At 47.9% G+C, this 23,612-nt stretch overlaps 1 protein-coding gene across 3 annotated transcripts in view; it reads right to left on the reverse strand.

Moving 5' to 3' along the window:
• The window catches only part of rapgef1a (Rap guanine nucleotide exchange factor (GEF) 1a), a 65,617-nt gene that overhangs the window by 37,685 nt on the left and 4,320 nt on the right, over positions 1–23,612 (reverse strand). For all 3 annotated transcript variants that reach the window (XM_042708307.1, XM_031570872.2, XM_042708308.1), the window contains exons 2-6: positions 3,330–3,475; positions 2,620–2,798; positions 1,065–1,227; positions 722–810; positions 269–445 (exon numbers count right to left, since the gene is read on the reverse strand). In XM_042708307.1, the coding sequence (XP_042564241.1) occupies positions 269–445; positions 722–810; positions 1,065–1,227; positions 2,620–2,798; positions 3,330–3,475 (754 nt within the window). The remainder of the gene's footprint in view (positions 1–268; positions 446–721; positions 811–1,064; positions 1,228–2,619; positions 2,799–3,329; positions 3,476–23,612) is intronic.

Raw genomic sequence — 23,612 nt, forward strand, 5'->3', positions numbered from 1 at the left:
AGTGTGCTGCAGTCTAAACGGTCACTCAGGCAGTCTACTCCGCCCACAAACATTTAAATATGGATAGCTGATTGTTTCTATGAACCTCACAGTATCACTTCCCTTGGTGTGTGTGTGTGTGTGTGTGTGTGTGTGTGTGTGTGTGTGTGTGTGTGTGTGTGTGTGCGTGCATGTGTGTGGGAGAGAGAGACAGACAGTGTTTTTGTGTGTGTATACAGTAGGTTGTGAGTGCTCTCCTGTGAGTGAGCACTGATGCTAGTGTTCTCACCAGTGCTCTGGAACCTTTAGCCCTGGGAGGGGGGGTTTCGGGGGGGCCACCTCCTCATCCGTGGAGTCGGTAAGGATCTCGGTGGAGTGGGCCGTGGTGGAGGCGTTGGTCGGTGCATCCCTCTCTCTCTCCTTCTCCTTCTCTCCATCGGCCTCCTCTGCGGGAGGCTCCGGTGTGCTGGGGAGACACACACTTCAGTACCAGTCTCACAAAACACACACACACAAACACACATCTAACAGCACACTTCAGTGCCAGTGTCACAAGGCACTCTCCAAAACACACACACACACACACACACACACACACACACACACACACACACACACACACACACACACACACACACACACACACACACACACACACACACACACACACACACACACACACACACACACACACACACACACACACACACACACACACACACACACACACACACACACACACCTGTCCTGGATGGTCACGGGGGGCACAGGCTTGACGGGGGAGGTAGGGGAGGGGTGCTCTTGCTTCTCGATGGTCAACTTCACTAGCTCCTGCAGGACACAGCAGAGGTCAAAGGTCAAACAGAGGTCACAGCAGGGGGACACACACAGGTCAGGAAATCTCACATTAATGAACAATGAGACATCACCCAGGGACCAATCAACTACAAGCCAGAAACAATCAGCACTGATCATGGACCAATCAGCTACAAGCCAGAAACAATCAGCACTGATTATGTATTACTCAGCTAGCAGGCAGCCCCTGTATATACACCCCAACGACAGTGATTCAGACATACTCTCACCTTCACTCCATCCAGCACGGCTCTTATCACCGTGGTGACGGACAGGATGGTCTCCTTGTCGTCCAGGTTGATGTCATCATCTCCGAGCATGACCTGGTCGGACCAGCGGATGAGGTTCCCCAGGCTCTGGTAGACCCGGTTCAGACACGACGACACGGCCGAGCTGACAGGACAGGAAAGAGATTATTTCCCGTCGGCCAACTTGGTGCTTACAACTCCAGGGGTCATACACAACACTAGGGGTCATGGCAGGGTCATACACAACAGTAGGGGTCATGGCAGGGTCATGCACAACAGTAGGGGTCATGGCAGGGTCATTCGCAGGGAGCACTAAGACTGATAAAAATGGATATCTCTTCTGTAGTGTAATCGACTTTGGGTGAATCTCACTCTGTGAGAGGTCTGATTAGAAACAGGCGATGACACACGTAGTGTAGTAAAAACATCTCGCCCACCGACTGAAAGCTAACATAGATGAACTACGGAGAAGAGCTAAAGGCCCTTCACAGTAGTTATCCAGAGGCCTGACCAAGGAGATCATGACACACGTGGGTTAATGACACCAGCTGGGACCGATAGCAAGCTAATGTCATTTTCTAATTTGTCCAGTTTGCTGTACCAACCTCTCCACAAGCGAACACGAGTCGCATGGCTCTACAGTCAGCGGCTAAATGAGTTGTGCTGCATTAAAAGAAGACGAGGTTGTTCTCAGCATGTGAGGTGAGGTGAAGTGAGGCGAGGCGAGGTAAGGTCTCTTCAGACACGGGAATGGGAATCTCCACACGTTCATTTACAGACAGCCTGTGACAGTATCTATGTAGGCAAGGGCCCGCAGGCACATTTACAGACAGCCTGTGACAGTATCTATGTAGGCAAGGATGTGCAGGCACATTTACAGACAGCCTGACAGTATCTATGTAGGCAAGGACCCGCAGGCACATTTACAGACAGCCTGTGACAGTATCTATGTAGGCAAGGACCCGCAGGCACATTTACAGACAGCCTGTGACAGTATCTATGTAGGCAAGGACCCGCAGGCACATTCACAGACAGCCTGTGTCAGTATCTATTTAGGCAAGGACCCGCAGGCACATTCACAGACAGCCTGAGCTGTCCCTAACAAGACAAGGTCAGGAGAGGACATCCGAAGCCTGAGCACTGGGTCTGCCTGCCAGAGACATCTAACATCCTTAATTATCACTTCTCCACCCACGTAGCAGTCGCTTTAATGCTAGCCAAAGCAAAGTGTACATTTAAGGAACAGATAATTAAAATGAGTATGTGTGTGTGTGTGTGTGTGTGTGTGTGTGTTATCAGGGTATATTGGTGTATTGACTGCTATCAGTCAGCACGAGATGTGCTGCACTCTAGTGAAAGCGGCCTTTGATGCTAAGGAGCTTCTAGTTGGCCATACAAGAGAAACAAATCCGTTTCTGTGAGTGTTGTCTTCTTGTATAATCCGCTGCAGACCAGCTGCCGCTGCTAAGGCAAGGAGCCCCTCTCTGAGTCTGAAATGGCCACAGTAATATAGTACAGTAACCATAGTAACTCATACCTGTGCTGTATCCTTGGGTCCACCTGAACCAGGGGCAGAACGGCCTCTAGAACCTTGCTGGCAGAACCGGGTAACATCTCTAGAACCTTCTTGTCCACCACCATCTTGTCGATGATGGTCTTGAAGTAACGCAAGGCACTGACCACGTCTTTCTCATGCTCTTCAAGGCGACTCAGGTTCTGTGGAGGACACAGGGACAGATGATCTTTAGAGATATAACAAGCTGGGAAGACCATCCCTCTGTGTGTGTGTGTGTGTGTGTGTGTGTGTGTGTGTGTGTGTGTGTATGGAGTTCCTGCTGTCTACCTAGTGACCGAGAGTAGTTTGTCACCATTCACACTGGAGATGGTTTGACTCCTGACAGCTTCCTACCTTACACAACCATGCATTTCGACCTCTACACAAACCACTGCGTTGTGTGTGTGTGTGTGTGTGTGTGTGTGTGTGTGTGTGTGTGCGTGTGTGTTGCCTTACAGCCTCTACAAAGACCACTGCGGTTTATGTACGTGCTTCCTGTCCCACATGTGTGCTGCCCATCCGTGCTGCCTTTCACACTACGCTTGGGCTGCAACAAACTTAACATGCAAACACAGTGTGCAGCGTGCAATAGGAAGCACGTCAGGGCTCTGCCACAGCAGGAGCATCCAGCGGATTGTGTGTGTGTGTGTGTGTGTGTGTGTGTGTGTGTGTGTGGTTCCTGCTCTGCCCACCTTGTTGACGTGCTTCTCTGGGGTCTTCACAGTGTTCTCTGCCGGGGGCTTGGATGTCTTCTTGGACGGCGTCCTCTTGATTTTGGGCGAGTGGAACTTGTCCTTAAGTTTCATGGTGAAGGAAGACAAATGGGAACGCTGGGAATCTGGAGGATAAAGAGAGAGAGAGAGAGAGAGAGAGAGAGAGAGGAGAGAAAGAGAGAGAGGGAGGGACAGAGAAACAGAGAGTGACAAAGAGAAAGAATGAATGGCAGAAAGAAAGAAGGAGAGAGAAAACAAAGTGGGAAAGAAAGAGGGAGGGGGAGAGAGAAAAACACCAAGGCAGACATTAGAAAACAAAGTAATCCACGTCATGGAACATAAAGGGCTTTATAGTTTATGTGGCCGTATCTTCACTGGAGGACAGGCCAGGACAGGGCTGTGTGTGTGTGTGTGTGTGTGTGTGTGTGTGTGTGTGTGTGTGTTTATGTGGCCGTATCTTCACTGGAGGGTATCAAGAGAGACTCGGTGCAGAACCACAACAGGGTGTGCTCACTGAGGAGCAGCAAGTGCTTAAAAAAACAACCACACACACACACACACACACACTAACACACACATGAAAACACACACACTAGCAAACGCAACTTGTTTAAGATCTCATAATCCAGCACGGCGCATCCGAAGGACTGGAGCCAAATGACATGCATGCGCACGCACAAGCACTTGCAAACACGCACAAGCACACACACACACACACACACACACACACTCGCAAACACGCACAAGCACACACACACACAAGAACTCACAAACACGCACAAGCAACCACACACACACGCACACACAAGCACAACTGCACACACACGCACACACACACACACACACACACACACACACATAGAGAGGCTTATGACAGAATTGAGCTGGAAGCACGTAAGCGAGAAGCAAAGTGAGAAAGCGAGAGGGGCCTGCTGCTGTAACTCACGAGGGGGAGTTTGTGTGTGTGTGTGTGGGGGGAGTGGGGGGGGGGGAGTGGGCGGACACTGGGCGAACTTCCTGCCGCTTCGCAGCGCATGTTAACCACCTCACCTCACATCAACACCCACTTATTATTGTCTAGTGTCAACAATGGAGCCGCCCAGGCACATTTAACTTTCTGGTGTGTTTGGGTGTGTGTGTGTGTGTGTGTGTGTGTGTGTGTAGACACAGGTCAGGACCACAGTTACTAGGGGGAATTATGACTTTGTGTGTGTGTGTGTTTGAGAGTGAACAGGGAGGGACCAAGTTGGCCATGACATAGGGCTGGATGAGATAGTGGCCATCAGACTCAACAATGAGATTCTGACAGCTCACACACACACACACACACACACACACACACACACACACACACACACACACACACACACACACACACACACACACACACACACACACACACACACACACACTCTATCAGAGCTGTGGGACGGGATACACATTCCGTTGCTGTGACAACCGACAGAGTATTTACTGCACCAGATGTTTCCATATGACAACCCCCCTCTCCCCCATCCCCCAAAAGGATCTCCCAGCCTGTGAGAGAGAAGAGAGGGGATGAGAAGAGAAGAGAAGTGAGAAGAGAAGAGAAGAGAAGGGAAGAGAAGAGAGGGGATGAGAAGAGAAGAGAAGTGAGAAGAGAAGAGAAGAAAAGAGAAGAGAGAGGGAGAAGAAAGAGAAGATAAAAGAGGAGGGACGAGAGAGCTTCATCACTCACTCTTCTCCCTCAAACAAAGTCAAACAAAAGACTGAAAGCTGGTCTCCAAGTAGGCTAGAGTGCTGCTGACAGGAAAAGTATTGCTGCACTCAGTGCAAGTGTGTGTGTGTGTGTGTGTGTGTGTGTGTGTGTGTGTGTGTGTGTGTGTGTGTGTGTGTGTGTGTGTGTGTGCGCTCTTCCTGCCTCAATCCATTCACACACTGCTGGAGGGCAGAAACAGTTCCTCTCTGTCACAAATAGCTCGTCTATTGACTATGGGCTGAATTAGTCACACTGAGTCTTCACACACACACACACACACACACACACACACACACACACACACACGCTTCAGTGGAGCTAAAGCTGACAGCACTGTACAGTGCACAAAAGCACCAAAAGGCCATCTTCCACATGCTTCAAAGGAGCTGTGTGAGAGGAGCGGAGACCCGCACAGTCACTTAGGACGTGACGTGACGCGGCGCAGAGTTTAGTGATGCTCTACTCTACTGTCACACAGGAGAGTTTAGTGATGCTCTACTCTACCTGTCACACAGGAGAGTTTAGTGATGCTCTACTCTACTGTCACACAGGAGAGTTTAGTGATGCTCTACTCTACTGTCACACAGGAGAGTTTAGTGATGCTCTACTCTACCTGTCACACAGGAGAGTTTAGTGATGCTCTACTCTACCTGTCACACAGGAGAGTTTAGTGATGCTCTACTCTACCTGTCACACAGGAGAGTTTAGTGATGCTCTACTCTACCTGTCACACAGGAGAGTTTAGTGATGCTCTACTCTACCTGTCACACAGGAGAGTTTAGTGATGCTCTACTCTACCTGTCACACAGGAGAGTTTAGTGATGCTCTACTCTACCTGTCACACAGGAGAGTTTAGTGATGCTCTACTCTACCTGTCACACAGGAGAGTTTAGTGATGCTCTACTCTACCTGGCACACAGGAGAGTTTAGTGATGCTCTACTCTACCTGTCACACAGGAGAGTTTAGTGATGCTCTACTCTACTGTCACACAGGAGAGTTTAGTGATGCTCTACTCTACCTGTCACACAGGAGAGTTTAGTGATGCTCTACTCTACCTGTCACACAGGAGAGTTTAGTGATGCTCTACTCTACCTGTCACACAGGAGAGTTTAGTGATGCTCTACTCTACCTGTCACACAGGAGAGTTTAGTGATGCTCTACTCTACCTGTCACACAGGAGAGTTTAGTGATGCTCTACTCTACCTGTCACACAGGAGAGTTTAGTGATGCTCTACTCTACCTGTCACACAGGAGAGTTTAGTGATGCTCTACTCTACCTGTCACACAGGAGAGTTTAGTGATGCTCTACTCTACCTGGCACACAGGAGAGTTTAGTGATGCTCTACTCTACCTGTCACACAGGAGAGTTTAGTGATGCTCTACTCTACTGTCACACAGGAGAGTTTAGTGATGCTCTACTCTACCTGTCACACAGGAGAGTTTAGTGATGCTCTACTCTACCTGTCACACAGGAGAGTTTAGTGATGCTCTACTCTACCTGTCACACAGGAGAGTTTAGTGATGCTCTACTCTACCTGTCACACAGGAGAGTTTAGCGCGGTCATCCACTTGCCCATTCCTCTCCTCTAAGAGTGTTCGGAGAGTCGAGGTACATGGAGCCGAGTGATGTATGCTTTAACGGACGACGTGCTCCACTGCCCCTGAGCTTTCGTAGTTCAAGGACACTTAAACTACAGCCAGGACTCCCACCCTTCTGGCAACACCAACTTCAAGGATTTCATGCACCACTGCAGTCCCATTTTATTTGGATTCATTTCTCATGTTGTCATCTCAAGAAAACACAAAAGCTTCCGGACACAAATGGTACACCATGTATATGTATGATACCAAGTATCTATTAGCACAGCTAGGCTAGGCTATCTCCTGAACCCTCTACAGTCTACAGAGTATCTATTAGCACAGCTAGGCTAGGCTATCTCCTGAACCCTCTACAGAGTATATATTAGCACAGCTAGGCTAGCTCCTGAACCCTCTACAGAGTATCTATTAGCACAGCTAGGCTATCTCCTGAACCCTCTACAGTATACAGAGTATCTATTAGCACAGCTAGGCTAGGCTAGCTCCTGAACCCTCTACAGAGTATCTATTAGCACAGCTAGGCTAGCTCCTGAACCCTCTACAGAGTATCTATTAGCACAGCTAGGCTAGCTCCTGAACCCTCTACAGAGTATCTATTAGCACAGCTAGGCTAGCTCCTGAACCCTCTACAGAGTATCTATTAGCACAGCTAGGCTAGCTCCTGAACCATCTGCACAGCAAAGGACAGCCAACCAAGACAACAAAAGAAGACCGAGATAGACTTTACTAGAGGAGAGAACAGGGACATAAGGACAGAGCAAACCTGTAGGCACAGACATACAGACAGACAGACAGACAGACAGACAGACAGACATCAGTGTTCATCTATTACAGCTACGTTGGCCACCATCATGTCTTTCTAGTGTGTTTCTAACTCTGAGCTTGGCCGTCTGTCTTTGTCCTGTTTGTTTCTAACTCTGAGCTTGGCCGTCTATCTGTGTCCCGTTTAGTGATGAACAGACGCTGCCTGATTGAGTGGCGGGTGACCATGGGCTGTCTGGGGCTTACGGCTTCGTAATATGTCTTTGCGATCAGCTGTGAAATGCTGGGGGCTGCCAGAGATGTAAAACTCGGAGCGGACAACATCCGTCATGGTCTGTGTCATCTCACTGCTAAAACACACACATGGGTGTTACAGCTGCTGATCTGACGTCTGTTCCCTCACACACTCAGGGTACATATGATGGCTCTCATGCCAACCAAACTGACATATTTTGTGTGTGTGTGTGTGTGTGTGTGTGTGTGTGTGTGTGTGTGTGTGTGTGTGTGTAAGTGTGTGTGTGTGTGTGTTAGGGGGGAGGCTGGTGGAGAACCGTTAGTGTGTATGGAAGATGGTTTGATATGAACTGCTGCAGTTATGTAGCCTAGAGCAGTGGGTCCCAACTGACCAGTGGTTCCCACAAATAACAAGAAAATACATTACTCAGCAATATAACTACAGTCATTTTACAGCACATTTCTCCTTTTGTAACAGAATGATAACTTCTAACACAATGGCATCCCTGTAGACAGCTAGTAAGTTAAAGCTCTCCCCACTCATGTTACAGCACTACTCCAGCCCACACATCAGACTCATATAGCAGGCCATGCATCTATCTAGCTATCTATATATCTATCTATCTCCCTATCTCTCTCTCTCTATCTATCTATCTATCTCTCTCTCTCATCTATCTATCTCATCTATCTATCTCATTTATCTATCTATCTTTCTATCTATCTATCTTTCTATTTATATATCTATCTCATCTATCACTCATGCAGAATCTTCTCTCTCAGAGAGATCCATTTTCCCTTTGTGACTGAAGCATGAGAACCATGAAGGGTCAGCCTGTTCCATTTCAGAATAAAAGCTACAGTCCGTATATTTTCTACAGAAGTCAGTAAAGTTCTGGAAAAACCGACACTCTGCGACCCTACTCGGAATGATTCCGCAACTCACAAGTTGAGAAACACTGGCCTAGACTACACAGACTGAGACAGAGTGAAACTAGTGACTCACCACTGAAACACCACACATACACACATGTGTTAAAATGCACTCTTGCATAAGACCAGCACTCAACTCATCTCAAGACCACAATTTAGCCTTTCAAGGCATAACCAGAGCCTTCACAGAACTGCAGGGGAAGGACCAGACCCTCAGTGACTCCTCCATGCAGCCACGGTCACACACACACGCACACAGTGTCACACACACACGCACACACGCAGACACACACCCAGACACGCACACACACTCAGACACACGCAGACACACACACAGATACACACAAGCAGACACACACACACACAGAGAGAGTGTCATTCTGGAGCCCCCCCAAAAGGAAAAGAAGGGTACACCAATAATACAAGAAATCCTCTCTACTACCTGGCAGTGCCCACACTTCAGAGGGGATTTCCCCAAACTGCGCCCTGCTTCTACTTTAAATTCTGACTTTTCTGCCTGGTGAAGATAAGGACAGGAACTTGGCTAACTGTGAGTCATTGCTGAACCTGTAGCTTTTTACAGAACTTCCCAGCATAGTGATGTGATGCCATTCTGCAGCTGTACGTACTCGTAGGCAGTGGTGTGGGCTTAAACACACACACACACACACACACAAAACCAGCAACCGCCCCACACACTAATCTCTCATCTCTCTGACATAATGAATTGATGTCAGCAAGAAGATATCTGCCAAAGGTCAAAATTCAAGTGTCATAGACTATGACTTCATATCCTACAGCGGTGAGGAGTCTGGCAGCAGGCTGCATCAGTTAAGCCGCTGCGCTGGATGCTGGAGGAATGGGCTCCCTAAAACACACAACCAACAGGAAAAGGCCCGGACATCAGAGTTCAGAGTTCAGAGTTCAGGTGACCCAGACTATATGAAACTCCCAGACCACAGTGACCTCACATTCCACAGAGGTGATAACTCAGCAGCCCGACGTGTCAATAAAACCTGCAGGAATACGTTTTTTAACTTCCTGACGCCCAGCAGGATAAAGGCCTTATGCACACTGGCTGCGTTGCGTGTGTTGCCTGTTGATTTTCAACACAGCCATAGTGAAACGGGCATAAGGCCCAGCGTGACCCTGATGCCCCCTAACAGTTTCAGCTGTGGCCTGACTACTGCTGCTTCTGAGAGAATCCTGCAGAGTCATGCTGCCTCCAATCGAGCGCTCAGGGGGAGATCGCCAAGGGCAGCTCTGCAGAGTCATGCTGCCTCCAATCGAGCGCTCAGGGGGAGATCGCCAAGGGCAGCTCTGCAGAGTCATGCTGCCTCCAATCGAGCGCTCAGGGGGAGATTGCCGAGGGGACGCAGAGGGCAGCTCTGTAGACACTGCAGCAGAGACGCACTGATCTCTACACTCGGATGATATAGGCAGTAGCATTATAAAGTTTATACCACTTATTCACAAAAACAGGCGGGTTTACACCAAGATGTTGTTGGAAAGTGTTGTACACATGTATTGGGTATTATTATTATTATTATTATTATTATTATTATTATTAGGGCTGAACGATTAATTGCATTTGCGATTTAATCGCGATATGATAGAACGCGATTTTCTAACCGCAACGTTCGCGATTAAAAAACGTGGTCTAAAAAAAAAAAAAAAAATATATAATTTTTTTTCTTTTTTTTTTTAAAGATGGTACATTTTGCACAGAGTGTTTAAAAAGTGCATGCCTAGTGTTTATACTTAAAATTACTTTTTTTAAATTACTTAAATGCACAGTGGCAAAGCCACTGATTTGTTGTTCTTGTTTCTGTAATGAGCAGTTAAATAAAAATCAAAAATGTGGGAAAGAATATTTTACACTAAATGTATCTAATATTGTGTTGTTCATATTTAAATCATTCATTACGTTTTGTTGGGGAAAAAAAGAGGAAAAAAAAAATCGCATATTAAATCGCAATCGCAATATTTTGGTAAAAAATCGCAATTAGATTATTTTCCCAAATCGTTCAGCCCTAATTATTATTATTATTATTATTATTATTATTATTAACCTGGCAAGTCATTGCGAACTTCTTATTTTCAATTGCAAAGCTTCTTGCAGAAGAGGGGGTAGGGGCTAGAAAAAATGGCAAAAGTTAAAGAATCGCAGAGCGGTCAAGTCCAACCTCATCATTTCAAACTGTCATATAGTGGTGTTGAGGGAGCTTCGCTACAGGACATCTCTTGGCCAACCAACCACAGCCCACATCACAGGTCCTCTGTTACTGGCAGAGAGGGTGTGAGTTCTGGAAAAGTGGGAATCTGGATGGAGTATGTGGGTTGTTGGTAGGGAGGGTGTGAGTTCTGGGAAAGTGGGAATTTGGATGGAGTGTCTGGAAAAGTGGGAAGCTGAATGGAGTGTCTGGGAAAGTGGGAATCTGGATGGAGTGTGTGTGTTGATGTGGGGCAGCAGTGGATGGAGTGTGTGGGTTGATGTGGGGCAGCAGTGGATGGAGTGTGTGTGTGTGGGTTGATGTGGGGCAGCAGTGGATGGAGTGTGTGTGTTGATGTGGGGCAGCAGTGGATGGAGTGTGTGGGTTGATGTGGGGCAGCAGTGGATGGAGTGTGTGGGTTGATGTGGGGCAGCAGTGGATGGAGTGTGTGGGTTGATGTGGGGCAGCAGTGGATGGAGTGTGTGGGTTGATGTGGGGCAGCAGTTGCTGAGGCTGCCAACACTCTCTCCCACAGAGCAGGGGCCATGCTGGAGAGGACACACTGCCGGTCTCTCTCCTCTCCTCCTCCTCTCCTCCTCTCCTCTCCTCTCCTCTCCTCCTCCTCTCCTCCTCCTCCTCCTCCTCTCCTCTCCTCCTCTCCTCTCCTCCTCCTCTCCTCTCCTCTCCTCCTCCTCTCCTCTCCTCCTCTCTCTCCTTTCCTCTCTCTCCTCTCTGTTCTCTCCAACTCAAATCTTCACTCCTCTCCTCCTTTCCTTTCTCATCTGCCCCAGCATTTACTCTCTTCAGCTCTCCTCTTTGTCCTTTGCTTCCCTCCTCTGCATCCTTTTCTCTTCCCCCTCTTCTCCTCCCCTCCTCTCTCCAGTCCTGCAGGCTGACACACATCTGAGCTGTATGGTGAATGAGAAACAATCTGAGCCTGTCCTCAGATGGGGGAAGTGCATGAATGGCCTTGGTTGTCAGAGCAGCCACTTCCAGTAGACAATGACCGTAAAAGCAGAAGTGCAGTGCTCACTGTGTGGTCTGATACACGCTCTCCACTGTTCTCCGACGAGGAATGAGAATCGACAGCCGGCTCCAGTTGAGAATACTGGTTCCATATTGTGGGATTCATTGGACTTGTATGCCTCCAAGGTTATCAATACCTTTTATTGATGCCGGCATGTTTTTCGAACAGTTACTCATTGCATTGGACGTCAAACTCTACGCCACTGGACGACTTGCCACAAAAAGGCGTCATGACAGACATGATTATTGTCGTCTCATGCCCAGGCTCATCCCCAGTTAAACACCGGTATTGGGGTATTTATAGCCTGACGATGTCATACTCATAATTCTAGTCAGAATATGAGTCTGATACCGCTCCGTTGGGCTGTGATTATGGGGCGCGTTTCAACCGAACCAGGAAAAACAAATGCCTCTTCGCTCAATTGGATATATCTAGAACCAATCAGAGCAACGTAGTATGACCATAACGTAGACCATGGGGCCAGCTGATACATTAAACTTTTACCGGATCCCGTAAGAAGGACGGCAAAAACATATTTTCGATCGACAAATGCCTTGATCGCGTTTATCTGTTCCTCTTTCAAAATGAATGTGCTGTCAATGTCTTCTAAAACAGACTCGAATTTCCACATTTCAGCTCTCCAACGGCAGCCATGTTTGTTGAAAACGAATTCACCCCAAAAGCTCTTTGGTGACGTGGTTGATTACGTTAGGGTTGATCATCTGTCCATCATCGTATAAAGCCCGCCCTGACAATTGTTTGGTCTATCTATCTCCTCACAGATTTTTGTAAGGAGATTGTTGGGGAGAAACTGAGCGACACCAGACCGAACTTCCCGACCAAATTTTTTGTGGGCGTGGCTAAGTTCGTCTGGCATCCAGGCTAGGGTATTTAGGCTATGCTAATAGAACAGTGCTGAATGCTACTGTAACACTACTAGTGTGTTCTGTTACATTATATTGTGTCTCATGAGTTAATTGTGTTAGCTGGGGGACAAATGTCTCATATGTCATCATCAGTAGTGTGTGTGTGTGTGCCACCTGTGCTGTTTAAACGCAAAGGATGTAAATTATACTTACATCTCAATAAAGTGCTTTGCACACATTGAATGAAGACCATCAACTCATTTTGAACACTGATCTTGAGATGTGTTAATGGCCGAGTGTGTGCCAGAGTGTCTGTGTGCCAGAGTGTCTGTGTGTCTGTGTGCCAGAGTGTCTGTGTGTCTGTGTGTCTGTGTGTCTGTGTGTCTGTGTGTCTGTGTGTCTGTGTGTCTGTGTGTCTGTGTGTCTGTGTGTCTGTGTGTCTGTGTGTCTGTGTGTCTGTGTGTCTGTGTGTCTGTGTGTCTGTGTGTCAGTGTGTCTGTGTGTCTGTGTGTCTGTGTGTCTGTGTGTCTGTGTGTCAGAGTGTCAGAGTGTCTGTGTGTCAGAGTGTCTGTGTGTCAGTGTGTGTGTGTCAGTGTCTGTGTGTCAGATTATCTGTGTGTCAGAGTGTGTGTGTGTCAGAGTGTCTGTGTGTATGTGTGTATGTGTGTCTGTGTGTCAGAGTGTCAGTGTGCCAGAGTGTCAGTGTGCCAGAGTGTCAGTGTGTGTGTGTCAGATTGTCTGTGTGTCAGAGTGTGTGTGTGTGTCAGAGTGTCTGTGTGTCTGTGTGTCAGTGTGTCAGTGTGTCAGTGTGTCAGTGTGTCAGTGTGTCTGTGTGTCAGAGTGTCTGTGTGTCTGTGTGTCAGAGTGTCAGAGTGTCTGTGTGTCAGAGTGTCTGTGTGTCAGTGTCAGTGTGTGTGTGTCAGTGTCTGTGTGTCAGTGTCTGTGTGTCAGATTGTCTGTGTGTCAGAGTGTGTGTGTGTCAGAGTGTGTGTGTGTCTGTGTGTCTGTGTGTATGTGTGTCTGTGTGTCAGTGTGCCAGAGTGTCAGTGTGCCAGAGTGTCAGTGTGTCAGTGTGTCAGATTGTCTGTGTGTCAGAGTGTGTGTGTGTCAGAGTGTCTGTGTGTCTGTGTGTCTGTGTGTCTGTGTGTCTGTGTGTCTGTGTGTCTGTGTGTCTGTGTGTCTGTGTGTCTGTGTGTCTGTGTGTCTGTGTGTCTGTGTGTCAGTGTGTCAGTGTGTCAGTGTGTCAGTGTCTGTGTGTCAGAGTGTCTGTGTCAGAGTGTCTGTGTGTCTGTGTCAGAGTGTCTGTGTCAGAGTGTCAGAGTGTCAGAGTGTCTGTGTGTCTGTGTGTCTGTGTGTCTGTGTGTGTGTGTGTGTGTGTGTGTGTGTCAGAGTGTCAGTGGGTGGTGATCATGCATCTGCTGTGGACAGGGTTCCTATTTCAACCTCCCTCCTCCAAGGAGAAGCGAGACAGAGTCGTGCTCATTTTTCTGCAGGACAGTCGCACTCACATGTATATAACCTGGAGAATAGCATCTGTTACTACTTACACCCTTTTATGACTTACTGCATATAACACAGTTTATTACGACAGTCTATTACTTCACACCACATGCAGGAGGCTGTGCTTAATTGCTGTAACTCCATACAGTAGAGTGTTTTAGCGTTCACCAGATGCGTTTTATGGCTCCTCACCACACTGGGGGATTAACATGGAGTCTTAGGTTTGGCCCTCTGATTACAGATAAAAGAACTGGGCTGAGGCTGGCTTGGCTTTTGTGAAGATCTGATACGGGCTTCGAGCTAAGTGACGCCTGTCTCTCCCGCTATCTCTCTCCCGCCATCTCTCTCTCTCCCGCTATCTCTCTCTCTCCCGCTATCTCTCTCTCTCTCTCTTTTTCTGCTATCTCTTGTGTTCGTTCCCTGGCATGAGTGTTCTAGTGACCCACTAACAGATGAGTGCAGTGCAGTGCAGTGGAGTGGAGTCTGAGCTTTGGAGGAGGGTGGGGAAGGAAGCTGGGCGAGGGTGTGTGTGTGTGTGTGTGTGTGTGTGTGTGTGTGTGTGTGTGTGTGTGTGTGTGTGTGTGTGTGTGTGTGTGTGTAGTGGGGGGTCACCCTGCTGTGAGGAAGCATGGGGAGTGGGGGGTGTGGTTGGTTGAAGGAGCCCAACACCCTGAAGTGATCCTCTGTAAGCAGGAAGGAGGCGAGGGGTGTCTTTAAGCTGGGAGGGAGACACTGGTGAACTGACTTCAGTGCCGGTGATGGTGTGTGTGTGTGTGTGTGTGTGTGTGTGTGTGTGTGTGTGTGTGTGTGTGTGTCTTTTCAAGCTGGGAGGGAGAGACTGGTGAACTGACTTCAGTGCCGGCTGGCTCCAGATTTGACTTGTTATGCCTGATGACTGGAACGATGGAGGCTTCAGAGCACTGCGGTTGGGAACGCGCCCTATCAACCCTGCACTGTAGAGCAGAGCAAAGCTACACTAACCCACTCACATGAGGCTGGCGCTAAAGTCAACACTACAGTAAACAAGAGTACAGAAGCCAGCCGAGCCTTTATTACACACACACACACACACGTCTCACCATAAAACACATGCAGTCACACGCGCCTCACCCTGAAACACACACACACACACACTCTATCTCTCTGACACATGCCATATGCCTCACCCTAACACATACATCTCACACGTGCACACACACACACACACACACACACACACACATTTACTGGAGCAAAGGCCTAACTCACACTCTCAGTGCAAACTTGAGGTTTCATGTGACACTTTTAGAGCCTCTCAACCCCTCCACTTCCTCTTCCTCTTCCTCTTCTGCTTAAAAAATGTAAAACAAAATAATCAACAAAAGCTCCCCCGCAGCTGCCGAATTTGGCCCATATCTAGCCCTGGTCTGGCTCTTATCTGGCCCAGATATGGCCAGGATATGGCATGGATCTCCACACAGCCTTTCAGCTGGACAGCAGAAATGAGTCTGTGCCATATCAACTAGGCCACCACAATGAGCCGGATCTCAACTACTGTATGAAATACAAGCCATGGCTAAAGAACTGGACACCAGTCTCTATGGTTACATATCCTGTTCCGTGTTCTATATGTTATATTATTACATATCGTAATCCGTGTTCTATATGTAATCTTGTTACATGTTTCGTGTTCTATATGTTATATTATTACATATCGTATTCCGTGTTCTATATGTAATCTTGTTAAATGTCCTGTTCCGTGTTCTATATGTAATACTGGCAGTGCCTTAGCAGCCTTTTACTAGGAAACTGACATGGCTGTAGATTCTATAAAGCTAAGCGTATTTTTGTCTTGCGTGTGTGTCCAGTCTGACTGCTTTCACCCATAAGTCAATGGGCTGAGGGGCTGGAAAGAGGAAGTGATCTCATTTAGAATCTGGTGGCAACAATATGTCTGCCGTCTCAGAGGTTCCAGTGGGTGCTGCCACCTTTTTAACCTTTCTATCAGAAAGCATAGGGGTTAACTGGGTAGAATTCTGCCTCGGCAAAGTAGTTCGGTTCAGCAAGTCTGCCGTCTTGTTTAGTAGCCACCCCGAGCGCCCATCCGCATCCGTCAAGCATGAAGGCAGAGGTTTGGAACTACACCTCTCTACAGCCCTTTCCTGAGGGAAAACCCTGCTGCTCTACTGACTGGGCGCACACACACACACACACCTAGTGACTGGGACCAGTAGGTTTGCTTCCCCAATGTCTGTAATGAGCCTCACACTAGCAGTCTTGTGAGTTCCATTTCAACAGGCATAGCTACGGGCTGGACCAATCACCTTCAGTCGAAATTAGATTTCAGCTCGCTGGTGATGACACTAAGCCAATCAGAACTCAATGGAATGTTTCCAGGTCTCAAGAAACTGGAAAACTTCATGGGACAGCAGCACCAGGAGCTGGACACGCAGACGCAGACGCAGACGCAGACGCAAACGCAGACGCAGACGCAGACGCAGACGCAGACGCAGACGCAGACGCAGACGCACTCTTCCGGTACGTGAAGCAGCGACCCTGACGCATCTCATTCTCGGTGCTCTAGTTCAGAGGGGTCACTAGTTTGCTCAAGAGCACAGCAGCACCAGGAGCTGGACACACACACACACACACACACACACACACACACACACACACACACACACACACACACACACACACACACACACAAGACCACAGCTGCAGCAGAGCCTTGGCTGCCAGTGCCGGTCCATGCGGACACCAGCAGGAGTGCTGACTGCGACTCAGAGCTCTGCATCTCCACCTGCGGATGACTGCACCTGGCCTGAATGTCGCATCGCAGCTCCCACGCCAACCGTGTTCCTTTTAATGCAACAGCATCTCAACCATCCCCTGCTGCTGGCGGAGACCCATCTGTAATGTGGGACTTGCAAGTCAAACTGTTCTAGATTCTAGAACATGCTAGATTATACGGTCTCAACAGTCATAACAGCACGGCTATTTCTACAGCCTCAACAGTCCTAACAGTCCTAACAGCACGGCTATTTCTACAGCCTCAACAGTCCTAACAGTCCTAACAGCACGGCTATTTCTAAAGCCTCAACAGTCCTAACAGCACGGCTATTTCTACAGGATCCACAGTCACACTACACACACACACACACACCTGTCCTACAGTGCAAAGTTTGAGGTGGGGTTGTGTGTACATGAGGAGGTTGAGAGCAAAGTCCACCTTACTTTACTCAACGCTATCCAACCCTCAGAGAGTTGGGTTCATCATGCTTACTCCAACTCCAACACTCAGAGGAATAAGTCAAAATTCTAAAATAGACACACAGAAGAGGAGTTGGAACTAGAATGAGGTCTTGCTTCCTACCCTGGTCACTGTGAACCGATGCAGAAAGAGCTTTAGCATTATTACAGTATTATTAAGTATAACAGCTAAGTTATTACACGGGGAGAAAGCATGATTATGATTTAACATTATTACAGCATTATTAAGTATTACAGCTAAGTTATTACACTGAGAGAAAGCTCCCATGACTGCAAAGACCTCACCTCACGTGAGGATAACAGGACAGACAGACAGACAGACACACACACACACACACATATGGTTGAGTCCACATTGGCCAAACTGTCAGATCAGAGTGAGCTGCTCCCCCTCTCTCTCTCTCTCTCTCACACACACACACACACACACACACACACACACACACACACACACACACACACACACACACACACACACACACACACACACACACACGTCAGAGTCCATGCTGGCCAGGCTCTCAGAGTAGAGTAAGCAATGGAGTTCTCACTCTCACACACACACACACTCTCACACGCACACGCACACACGCACACACACACACACACACACACACACACACACACACACACACAGTCTCCATCTTTACATCCAGCCGTTGTGCAGACGTCATGGCAGCTTCTGGTATTCCGCCCCGAGAGAACACGACTTCCTGCCTTGTCCTCCTCTGAGGCAGAAAATACAAAAACACACACACACACGTCCTACTCTCAAGCAGAAAATACACACAGCCACACACACACACACACACAGCACAGTCCTCCTCTCAGGCAGAAAATAAAAACGCTCTCGGGCTGCAGGCATCGGAAACATTCCCCTCTGCCTGGCTGGGTCTGACAGCACAAGTGGCCACACATCCACATCCCTGCTACATCACCACCACACACACACACACACACACACACACACACACACACACACACACACACACACACACACACACACACACACACACACACACACACACACACACACACACACACACACACACACACACACACACGCGCATACAAACACACGCTTGCTTTATCTAGTTATAAACACATATGCTTTATCTAGTTCTAGGTCAGAAAGACCCGTATCCACTGAATGCTTTTGGACATTTTCAGAGCTGTAGGTTTCCTTTCCTTAATGATCATAGCTGAACATCTGTCTGGGCAGTAAATAAGCAACAATCCTCCTCATTTTATGATTTTGTCCTTTCGGCTTGGCTTTTGGCGCACACACACGCACACACACACACACACACACACACACACACACACACACACACACACACACACACACACACACACACACACACACACACACACACACACACAGCCCTACTGACAGAATAAAGAGTTACCTTTTATGGCAAGGTGTTTGATGATGCCATGTCTATTAAAAGGCCAAACATTTTGATGGGTTTGACTGTTTGAGTTCACACTACTTTTAGACAACAGCATTTTTTTAGAGCCACAGATCCACAGTTCACTCGGCGCTCACAGATCGGCAATTCATCGTGTGTGAACTGTTCACTCGTGCGAACCAAGACACCTGCCAATTCATCATGTGTGAACTGTTCACTCGTGCGAACCAAGACACCTGCCAATTCATCGTGTGTGAACTGTTCACTCGTGCGAACCAAGACACCTGCCAATTCATCGTGTGTGAACTGTTCACTCGTGCGAACCAAGACACCTGCCAATTCATCATGTGTGAACTGTTCACTCGTGCGAACCAAGACACCTGCCAATTCATCGTGTGTGAACTGTTCACTCGTGCGAAACCAAGACACCTGCCAATTCATCGTGTGTGAACTGTTCACTCGTGCGAACCAAGACACCTGCCAATTCATCATGTGTGAACTGTTCACTTGTGCGAACCAAGACACCTGCCAATTCATCGTGTGTGAACTGTTCACTCGTGCGAACCAAGACACCTGCCAATTCATCATGTGTGAACTGTTCACTCGTGCGAACCAAGACACCTGCCAATTCATCATGTGTGAACTGTTCACTCGTGCGAACCAAGACACCTGCCAATTCATCATGTGTGAACTGTTCACTCGTGCGAACCAAGACACCTGCCAATTCATCATGTGTGAACTGTTCAGACCCCTGAAAGACGTGACCCAGATGTGACTGGCCAAGAGGAAGACCTGGGGGAGGAGTTGAAAACATACGCAACAACAAGCATCATCTTCTTACTATTTTTTTCACTGCTAATCAGCACGAAAACAACTTGGGTCACTTGTTTCCTGCGGACATTCATTTTTGGAAGAAAAAAATCCCTTCACTTGTGTGGCACTGTAACTGTACCAATGCAATTGTATGATGCAGTCTTTCGAAATGGTCATAATAAATACCATGCCTGAGTTTGTCACACTCTCTGCTCTCTACCCAAACGGCAACATGACAAACATGAGGAGGAAACGGAACGGTGTGCATTAAGTATACATACAGCCCTGGGAATATGGCAGCATGGGATTGGCCAAATACTATGACACTGGGAATATGGCAGCACGGGATTGGCCAAATACTTTGACAGTGAGGTCTGGGAGGAAGTTGGTCAGGCCCAGCCACAAGGCTTGGGAGCAGAGGGACTGTCTGGGTCACACGTGAGCACACTGGAAAAGAGAGCCACAGTACACACACACACACACACACAGGCAGACACACTAACACACACACACACACACACACTCAGACAAAGCCCTTGACCAAGGACATCAGCAGACAGCTGAAACACGAGAGGATGAGAGGCGGTAACGTGTCAGCAGACTCGGAGGCAGGACTTGGACCTGGGGGCTTCACCCTTGCACAAATGCACCATGCACAACTGCACCACGCACATCTGCACCACGCACAAATGCACCACGCACAAATGCACATCTGCTGGCTGCAGCTCTCTCTCTCACGTCCCACACCCTCCAAACCAAAACCAAAAGGATTTAATTACTCTGCCTGACACACTCCTTTGACTATAACCACAGTATTAAAAATCATTAAAATGAAGATTACAACGATCTAAAAATAAATTCCACGTATGCTTAAGAACAACAAGCTGTGACTTCACCAGGGCTGTGTTCCTGCCCAGCACTCGCTCTGCAGTCATCCAGGGGAAATGTGTGTTTTTTCCAGCGACTGGTGGGGAGATGTGTGTGTGTTTCTCCAGCGACTGGTGGGGAAATGTGTGTGTTTTCCAGCGACTGGTGGGGAAATGTGTGTGTGTTTCTCCAGCGACTGGTGGGGAAGATGTGTGTGTGTTTCTCCAGCGACTGGTGGGGAAATGTGTGTGTTTTCCAGCGACTGGTGGGGAAATGTGTGTGTGTTTCTTCAGCGACTGGTGGGGAAGATGTGTGTGTGTTTCTCCAGCGACTGGTGGGGAAATGTGTGTGTTTTCCAGCGACTGGTTGGGAAATGTGTGTGTGTTTCTCCAGCGACTGGTGGGGAGATGTGTGTGTGTTTCTCCAGCGACTGGTGGGGAAATGTGTGTGTTTTCCAGCGACTGGTTGGGAGATGTGTGTGTGTTTCTCCAGCGACTGGTGGGGAGATGTGTGTGTTTCTCCAGCGACTGGTGGGGAAATGTGTGTGTTTTCCAGCGACTGGTGGGGAAATGTGTGTGTGTTTCTCCAGCGACTGGTGGGGAGATGTGTGTGTGTTTCTCCAGCGACTGGTGGGGAAATGTGTGTGTTTTCCAGCGACTGGTGGGGAGGGAGTGTGAAGTTTGCCTGCCCTGTAATCAGGCTGTTGTGAAGTTCCCTGAGGAGCAGGTCAGGGCTGAGGACGTGTCGTGAACACTCACACTCACACTCACTAAGGCTGAGTCTGGAGCGCACGCACACTAACACACACACACACACACACTAACACACACGCGCACACACACACGCACACTAACACACACGCGCACACACACACACACACTAACACACACACACACTAACACACACACACACTAACACACACGCGCACACACACACACACACTAACACACGCACACTAACACACACACACACACACACACACACAGGGCTCGAAATTAACTTTTTTGCTTAGCAGCCAAAATGGCTGGTAGATGAAAAAAATTACCAGCCAATCATAATTTTTACCGGCCAAAATTAAACCTGGCATTTCAGACCTACTCTGACATTGTTTGACTTAAACAACCTTTACCTATGATTTTAATATCATTGTTAATCACTCTCAGAATGGATTAAACAAAATCAACTAATTTTACTTTTTTAAATAATGTATAAATTCAATTCAATTCAATTCAATTTTATTTATATAGTCCCAGAACAGTACAATTGTCTCAAGGTGCTTTACAGAGCCCAGAGCCTGAAACGAAAAATAAAACAATAGACTTGTGTTGACAATAATACAACTCAATTCCATGTACTTGATGGCTGGTTTCCCTGTAATGTAACTAAACAGCCTGGTATTGACGTTGTTTCTGCCAGATCATTTGATTTTGCATCGTTGGCTGACGTTTGTAGCTCGCTAGTCAATGGCAACTCCCCATGCTAGCTAGCGATAGCTAGCACGCAAACATTAGTTAGCATAATTTATCGGGAGACGGGAGGACAGGGGATATCATTGCACAACAATAGTGGAGACAAGCTCGAAATCATATTATCGATAGTTGATTTTTTTGTCAGCCTGACAAGGAAGTATAAAACGTATCTTAATGATGGATCCAGTAGGGTGACAGGCTAGGCTAGCTAGCTGCTTAGCTGCTGCTAACATCATTCAGAGACAACGAACTTCTAGCTGACAGCTGACCGGTTAAAGCCCACTGATGTTTACCTTTGCTGGAGGTGATGCACCGGCAATGAATCGCCACATTATTTCGAGAAGTTTAGCTTTCGTTTATCTGCGTTAACTTGCGTGTGGTAAAGTAAGTTAGTCTGTTTCAACTTTTGATTCGCGCTCAAAATATTAGAACTTTATAAACTTTGTATTCGCGTGCAAATTGTTATAGTTGTATAGAAATTCTTAGAACTCTCTCCCACTGTTCGTGTTAACGTTGCAAGCTATTATTAACCATGACGGGAGCGGTAGTCGGGCGCTGTAATGCAATGTCACTCGCCAAGTGGCGGGGCATCGGACACAATTTAGTCGCCAGCCCAAAAATCTACACGCCATTGGCGCTTGGCGGGTGCCAATTTCGAGCCCTGCACACACACTAACACACACGCGCACACACACACGCACACTAACACACACGCGCACACACACACACACACTAACACACACACACACACACACACTAACACACACACACTACAGCGCCTGACTCTAGAGTGAGCCTGGCCCACGTCTGGCCCTGACCTGGCCTGGCCTGGCCTGGTGCAGCAGCTGTGTAGTAGCTGTGTAGTAGCTGTGTAGCAGCTGTGTAGCTGTGTAGCAGCTGTGTAGTAGCTGTGCAGTAGCTGTGTAGTAGCTGTAGTAGTAGCCGTGTAGTAGCCGTGTAGTAGCTGTGTAGTAGCTGTGTAGTAGCTGTGTCGCAGTTCAATGTGTAAGTCAGTCCCCTTTGGAAAGTTTAGTGTGGAAGACAAGGGGTGCCAGTAGAGCTCGGATGTGGTCCGGATCAGGACGGTTCTGACGAGATACAAACTGCGAAGTGACAGCCAAACTATTTTTTTGCCCTAGTCTACGCACCGTCAGCCTGTACTCTGAGGCCTCTATGGGTCAAAGATATGTCAAAGGTTACAGTTCGAAAAGAAAACAAGACGACAAAAATTTCATAAAGATTCATAAAACCCTTCATTCTCATCTGTACTCTCTGTATGTTGGGAACTGAGATGCACAAAACCTCCAAGCCCAGAGTGTGAGTGATGCTTCAGTGTCTCTCCCTCTGTGACCACTGACATTTGTGAAGCGGTTTACTCACTCTCTGATTTGCCATGATGTTGATTGCCACAGTAATACTCTACACATAAAACTGCCAGGATGTCACATGGTCACAGGCTCTGATCAGAAAACATCTTCCCAGAAAGCATCTGGCCCTGACCTGACCACGTTTGAACCAGTGACTAGTATCTAGGTCAAAACAGCTGCATCACCAGGCCTTTTAGTTCCCCCCCCCCCCC

The sequence above is a fragment of the Clupea harengus genome, chromosome 7, assembly GCF_900700415.2.
Source record: "Clupea harengus chromosome 7, Ch_v2.0.2, whole genome shotgun sequence".
NCBI lineage: Eukaryota > Metazoa > Chordata > Actinopteri > Clupeiformes > Clupeidae > Clupea > Clupea harengus.